This window comes from Belonocnema kinseyi, chromosome 2, assembly GCF_010883055.1.
Source record: "Belonocnema kinseyi isolate 2016_QV_RU_SX_M_011 chromosome 2, B_treatae_v1, whole genome shotgun sequence".
Lineage (NCBI taxonomy): Eukaryota > Metazoa > Arthropoda > Insecta > Hymenoptera > Cynipidae > Belonocnema > Belonocnema kinseyi.
In genome coordinates this window covers 102,678,916-102,686,543 of record NC_046658.1, presented here as the reverse complement: position 1 = coordinate 102,686,543, position 7,628 = coordinate 102,678,916, and the positions used below count along the sequence as shown (strand labels likewise).

Genomic DNA, 7,628 nt, shown 5'->3' with positions numbered 1-7,628 from the left:
GAGAATCTGTGAAATAATCTGGTAATTTTCGGTTTTATGAATAAGTCATTAGGATAAATTGTTCCACTTTTTGAATAATATTTATCGAATTAAAAAAAGTGGTCTTGTCAATATTCAAAATGTGCCCACTTTTTGGATTTTCATCCAAAATGACTGTCTAGCGGACTGGACCTTCAGTTTAGGACACTAAAAGGTTGTCCTAAAGGCCAATCTAATAGATTAATGCTTTCGAAAGTTGTTGTGGAAAAAAGATAGGCATACACACAGAAAGACAGACAGACAGGCATACAGGCAGAAACATTCGTAAAAACCCGTTTTTCGGATTCAGGGGTCTCAAAACGTGGACTATTTGACAAGACTGGGGGTGTCCAATTTTAAACAAATCTAATTCCTTCTCTGATGAGAATGTAAAAGGAACCATTTCTAACGCCAATTGAAAAAAATAAATTTTCATTTACAAAGTTAATGAAAAAAAAGATTTTTTATAAAAAAGTTAAATTTTCAATCCCCAAAATCGAATTGTCTCCAAAACATTTGAATTTTCAAAAAACAAAATAAATTAATAGTTACATTTCCAGTTTAAAAAATTAATTTTGAAGCAAAAAAAAAACTTTAACGAAGTAGTTCAACTTTCAAACAACAAGTTTAATTTTTAACCTAAGAAGATGAATCATAAACATTAAAATTGATTTTCGAACAAAACAGATTCATTTTTAACTAAATCGTTGCGGATCTTACCAAAAAAAGTAATTTTAAAATCGAAAAAAAGTTCAATTACATACTTGAATTTTCAAGTCAAAAAAATGAATTTTCAAAAAACAGTTAAATCTTTCAGCAAAAAGGATGAGTACGCAGCCTGGGTTCAATAAATAGGAACTTTTTCAATTTACATACTAAATGACAATAGATTAAATAAAAAATAAACAGGAACTACTAATAATGTCGGACTACGCGCCATTTAAGGTCCTACAAAATTATAAAATTGCACGTTTGTAAAGCAAAACTCTGATTATTATTAACACATTATATTTTTTAAGTTTATAAAATCTAACTAGATTTTAGGGAGGGCTCGTAGAAAATCTCACGGTGTCTTATATGGGGTCTAGGGGTTAAAAATGTCAGAAAAACAATAAAAATAAAAAAAATAAAACAATAAAATCTTTCAAGCTTTTGCTTTTTATTGAATTGCAGACTTGAAAATATGTTTTGTAAGAAATGTCTTTAGTACGCCCCCCGTACGTTAGATGGCATAGAAACATTTTTAAGTAAAACAATAATTTAGTTTTTAGTAGTAGTAGTGGAAGCTTCTAATGTGTCCCCTAAGGGTTTACATTTTTCTTACACCTTCTCTATTCCTTTATACACCCTCCACACACTTACTTGGTGGTGGAAGGGGGACCTAAAGTTTAAGGTGGGTTCCGAACCACCAAGAGCAACAGCCTTAAGTACTTGAGAAAACCTTTTTCTCCAGAGGTACCGGTCCCACGACTCTCCGGAGATGAACAACTCCCTTGCTAGGCTAGTGTTCACCGCATGGGCCACCACCGAGACTCTTCCAGAGTGCGAGGCGGGAATCGAAACCGCAAGCCGAAGGAGTGGGTCTAAAGCCTACGCTTTAGCCCCCACGACCATCGTCCCACTTTAAAAAAAAATATATAATTTAGTTTAGAAGATTTTTAATTTAAAAACTGTGGAATTTTGCATGCTTCCAATTTGAAGTTATTTAAAAAAATGTTATTCTAATGTTTTAACATATTAATATTTTCGGATTATAAAGATGTCTTTTCACTATGGCGTCCAAGAAACAATATTATTTGAAAGATGGCGAACGACGGACTGGCAAGGAATCTTTGGTTCTTCGATTGGTATTATTCTACTCGGAGCTATTTATGAAGCACTAAAATGTTATCGGTAATTATTGTCGATTTTGGTCCAAAAAAGAAATTTTATTGAAACTTAGAATTTTTTTAATACTTTTATTTAAAATAACTTTTTTTTTTATTTTAGCGACTATCTTTGTGTGAGTACGTCATTTCAATGTAACAGCAGAAATGTGTCGAAAAAGTAAGTGTTGTAAGTATAGAGTACAAAGAATATTGTTTCATTTTAAGAATTCTAAGAACTGCTTTTTATTTTTCAGAAATGATTTATTCTCTATCATACATGTATTGCAAACAGTTTTACATGCTCTTCAAATCATCTTAGGCTACTTTCTGATGTTCATTTTTATGACGTACAATGTCTACTTGTGCATAGCTGTAGTCACTGGAATGACTATTGGGTATTTTCTTTTTTCCTGGCAAAGGTCTCACAATGAAAACGAATGCTGTGCTTAATTGTACTCAATGTTAATAAATTTAGGGGCTTGATACTTTTTAATATTTATTTTACTGTTAAGATTAGGAAAACTAATCTTTTTCGAAAAAACAGTTGTTCGGAAGATAAAATTTTTTACCTTTATATATACAGATTTCGTTTTATTAAAAAAAGTATATCATAATTAATTTTGTTTTTTATCTTCATTCTTAAGCAATTTATAAACTTGTAGTACCTTTACCAATATGAGCATGCCTGGATTTTAGCAATGGTTTAGGTTCTCATAATTTTTATTAGACAAGGGTTAAAAGTTGTACAATATTTTGATTGTTAAGCTGTAGCGTTCGTTTGAGAAAGAAGGTGCTTTAAAACTGATAAATACAATCCATCTAGTGCCACCTGAGTTAAAAATTTGAAAATTTACATTAAAATTTTCAATATTTGCTTTATGAGCAAATGATTCTAGTCAAGCTTTTATCAGACATCAGAATTTAAATATTTCTACCATGTATGTTTGTTCTGATGACTCATCTTCACTGATTGAACAAAGAAAAATTCAGTAATTAGTATCCAATTTCGTTATCAATATCATGCCTAAAGATTTATTATTATCGACAGATTATTATTCAGCAAAATATAATGTTGAATTTGATTCTAATTGAAAATAACAATTTTTATACGACTTGTAAATTATTACTAAAAACTCGGCAATTACTACAGGAAATATAACATTTAAAATTGCTACACCCTCAAAATATTCACATAAATTCAGTAAAATTTGTGAAAACCTAAAAAAATATATTGAATTTAACGCAAACCAATTTAAAGATGTAACAACTTTAAGGCTTGGTTAGTTTCACTGTGAAAAATAATTTACTTCAGATAGTGTTGAAAATCAGTATAGTTATCAAAACTTTAATTTGATGGAGTTAATCTTCAATTTAATAATACTCAGAAAAAACTGTTGTTTCAATTTTGTTTCAGCTAATTCTCTTACAAACTCATTTTGAACTTCAGAAATGTTTGCTGTAATGATTAAAGCTAAAATCAAAACAATTGAATAGCATTTTAAGTTTCTATCTTTAAAAATTATCCAGTTGTGGTTTAATTTTGTTTTAGGAAGCTTCATTTCTTCTGTGTAGCTTTGATATAATAATGAAAACAAAGCTATTAGTGACAGGAGCACAGTCTACATTAAAATATAGATTATGTTCTATCACTTTGAATTCATTAGAGATAAAATTCAATACATTTTTTCATTTCAGTGTGTGAATATTCGATAATCTAATCTTATCAATAGCTCTACGAATGTGCAATAACATAATCTTTCTTGCAACTGGCACCAGTGCTACTGTCATTGTACTTGTAAACCCACCAAAAATTAACATCTATTGAAATGAATAATCAAAGTGTAGTAGTTGTTTCACCTAGTTCCCAGTGCAGCAGACTGAGAGCATACAAAACGACAAGTCAAATCATTTTTGGGTGGAATAAATTCAGCACAGTAGCCTCTCTTCTATTGACTATTGCTTTCATTGTCTGGAGTATGGCATTCTTTTTATCATTTGAAACAAGTGTATTAAATGGTCATGAAGGTCATGGAGATCATGGGGACCATAATGGACAAGTGGATCATGGAGACCATGAGGACCATAATGGGCATGAGGATCATGGAGACCATGGTGAGCATGAGGATCATCAAGACCCTGGAGATCATGAAGATCATGGAGACCATGGTGAGCATGAAGATCATGGAGACCATGGTGAGCATGAGGATCATGGAGATCATGGCGAGCATGAAGAACATGGAGATCATGCAGATCATCAAGACCCTGGAGATCATGAAGATCATGGAGACCATGGTGAGCATGAAGATCATGGAGACCATGGTGAACATGAAGATCATGGAGATCATGGTACGCATGAAAATCATTCGAATCATGAAGATAAGAATCATAGACTCCACGAAGATTGACCATTTTTCAAGTTAAAAAATTCAAGATTTGAAGTACTCTCTAAGGTATTATTAATAATAATAATCAATAAGTATTCGCATTTAATACATCCCGTTCGCAACATCAAGCTGGTTCGCAAAAATGCTCTAATTTTATAAACCTGTACTTTTCAATTAGTTTTTTCTTATTTAAGGCTATGTGTGCGTAACTTTAAAATTTGTTTAAACATTTTTGTCAAGTCCAACTTATGTTCACACGAAAGGCGATATCAAGTTGAAAATTTGGGAAATTAAGTAAGAAGCATTAAGAAATGTTTGTCTGATTCTAAATTTTTACAATTATAAAAAAAGTTCTTTCGTAACAAATTTTGTTTGATTTTTTTCGTAATTATACCAATTTAGAAGCAGACAAACATTTCTTACTTCTTTTGATTTTATTTAACAAATTTTCAAATCAAAATCTTTGTTTCATGTGATCATAAGTTGTATTAGAAAAAAATGTGAAAAATAATTTTGAGGTTACGCTCACATGTCCTTAAAGTTAAAAGCTCATACGTTTAAAAGGCAAATAATAATGTTTCATTGATAATATATTAAAATCTTTGGGATCAATTTTAAATCATTAAAATTGTACAAAAAGATGAAATTATTAATTGGAAACGAATATTTTATCAGAAATGTATTTGACGTTTTACATACTATCATCCTTTGAGGCTCTATTTCAATTAATACATTTTATTTCTTTATTACCGTAAAAAATAGCCATATTTTATGGTTAAAAAAATTATTTAAACCAATGCTTGGTTAAATAATTAATTTTGACTTGGAATGCACACAATTAAATACCCTGAAAATAAAAAATAAATCAAATTTAACACTTTCTAATACTTGAAAGTCATAACAATGGATAAAATTTTATTCTTAAATTTACCAATTTAAATATATTCACTACTAAGCCTTTTAAACTAAAAATGAATCAACTTTACAACTTGAAAGTGGACCATTTACGAATTTAGAGTGTTTAAAATTACGAGTTTTTTTCATTTGAATTGTTAAACAATGGTAAAATATAATATTTTTAGTTTCTAAACTTTCAAAATGGAAAAATTTAATATTTTATTTTTTTCTTTAAAAATTAAAAGTTTTATGTTTAAAATAATCAAAATTTCTCCGAAGTCCTTGAATTGCTGGAATTATTTAAAGATCCTGAATTTATTTGAATTAAAAATCCCGTGAATTCCTTAGTTTGTTGAAATTCTTGAATATTCTGAATTTCTTTAATTTCTTAGATTTAAAAAATTCTCTGCATCCCTAAAATTCCTTAAATTCTCTAAAGTTTTGGAATTCTGAATTCTTTGAATTCCTTGAATTTAATTAATTCTTCTGATTTTTCTTCAATTCTCTGCATTATTTTTAAGTCCTTGGAATTCTCAGAATTCACAAATTCCACGAATTGAAGGAATTCAGATGATTGAGGAAATTCTAAGAATACAGAAATTTCCCAGGGTTTCAAAATAATGCCTGTAATTAAGGGAATTTAGGCGGATTCAGAAAATTTAAACGACTTCAAGGAATTCAAAAAATGTCAAGGATGATAAAGTATTTAAATGGCATTTTAAGGAGCTTAAAAGAATTCCAAGCAATTTAAAATAATGAAAAAGAATACACCATATAAAAATTGAACCTTCAGTTGATTATCAATTTCTTATCAAGTTACTTGATTTATGCACCTGAATTGTGTTCAATAATAATCTAATCAATAATTACCTAATTATTTATTACATTTTGTGTGCGGCAAACCCACGTGCATTGTTGTGTCTTGAAAATGAAAACATTCTTTATTGATTTTTCATTTTTTGCCATTTTTTTTTTTTGGTTTTTGGGAGAAAACTTTAGTATCCCATTCAGAAATATCGGAGTGCAGCTGGTTAGGGCCAGATCTGGCAGAATCTGGCCCAGATCGAGCACCCAAGTAAGGGATAGACTTGAAATGAAACGCCTAATCCGATAAGGGTCAGACTGTGGCATCCATACCCTATCGAAAAATCCGACGTATTATACGATATCGGTAACGACGCCGAAAATTACGCCGGAAACGAAGTCGAAAACTACAACGTAAACGAGGTCGGAAGCGACGCCGGAAACGACGCCAGAAACTAGATCGAAATTTGGGAACGGATACGAAGTCGTTTCCGGCGTCGTTCACGATTTCGGTTCTGGTATGCAAATTTTTTTTAATATGTACTTATAATCATGATACACTGAAAAAAAGATTACTTGTACCAAATGAATTTTATTTGGCTGAAGTAAGTGAAACTCGCGTTTATTTTTAAGAAAATATTTATTTGGCGCAAATAAATATAAGCACTTTGATGGAAAAAATTATTTATTTCAGTTGTCAGTGGTCAACGCTGTGGACTGCATCCTCGACGGGCACGAGTTCGATTCCAGCTGGACGTGGATTTTTCTTCTAATTTTTCTGTTTCAGATTCATCAAGATTTTAAAATATCTGTTTCGTTCAAATTAAATATGTGTAATAGTAACAATGGTAATAATTATAATTTGAGGTGACAGAATCCAGTTGTTCATTAAAGTATTTTTTTTCGTATTTTTTTGTTTCAAATGTTAACTTAATCCTATTAAAATTTCTTTGACTAAAATAAATAATTTTTTCAATCAAAGTGCTTATATTTATTTGCCTCAAATAAATATTTCTTTGAAAATGAACGAGAGTTTCACTTACTTCAGCCAAGTAAAATCCATTTGGTACAAGTAACCTTTTTTCAGTGCATCATACTATAGTTATAAGTACATATTGAAAAAAAAATTTACCCGGAACCGAAGTCGTGAACCACGCCGAAAACCACGTCGTATCCGGTCCCAATATCCGATCTAGCTTCCGGTGTCGTGTCTGGCATCGCTTCCGACCTCGTTTACGTTGTAGTTTCCGACCTCGTTTCCTGCGTAGTTTTCGGCGTCGTTACCGATGTATCCTACGTCGGATTTTTTTATAGGGTAAGGAAATCCCGATCTGGCCCTGACTAGGCTCCTTCCAGTTTTTATTCATAAGAGTAATATGAAAATATTGTTAGTTTATTCAAAAATTAAACAATTAAACTTTATTATATAAATATTCTAAACCATTATTATGATTTTTTAGATAGTTTGAAAGTCTTTGTCATCTTTCGGATCAATAACTATCGTTGTAACGTATTCAATAATAAACTGTTTATATAAATATTTTTGAAAAAAGTAAAATGTGTCAGTGATTCGTTCAAAGCTTTCGGTTTCCATCCCGATCTTTTGCGTTACTGAACACTGACTCGATGTGCAGCAGTGTATCTTCCTCAGATATTT

The 7,628-nt window shown here is 30.6% G+C and overlaps 1 protein-coding gene across 6 annotated transcripts in view; it reads left to right on the top strand.

Moving 5' to 3' along the window:
- LOC117167948 (high affinity copper uptake protein 1-like) overlaps positions 1-7,628 on the top strand; it is a 15,283-nt gene that overhangs the window by 7,178 nt on the left and 477 nt on the right. The window contains exons 2-5 of one of the 6 annotated variants that reach the window (XM_033353209.1): positions 1,778-1,911; positions 2,008-2,020; positions 3,912-4,336; positions 6,666-6,718. In XM_033353209.1, coding sequence (XP_033209100.1) covers positions 1,778-1,911; positions 2,008-2,020; positions 3,912-4,307 — 543 coding nt within the window. In that variant the 3' untranslated portion in view covers positions 4,308-4,336; positions 6,666-6,718. Of the gene's footprint in view, positions 1-1,777; positions 1,912-2,007; positions 2,065-2,140; positions 2,421-3,691; positions 4,337-6,665; positions 6,719-7,628 lie in introns of those variants that run through there. The other 5 variants (XM_033353207.1, XM_033353211.1, XM_033353210.1 and 2 more) reach the window with 5 other exon arrangements.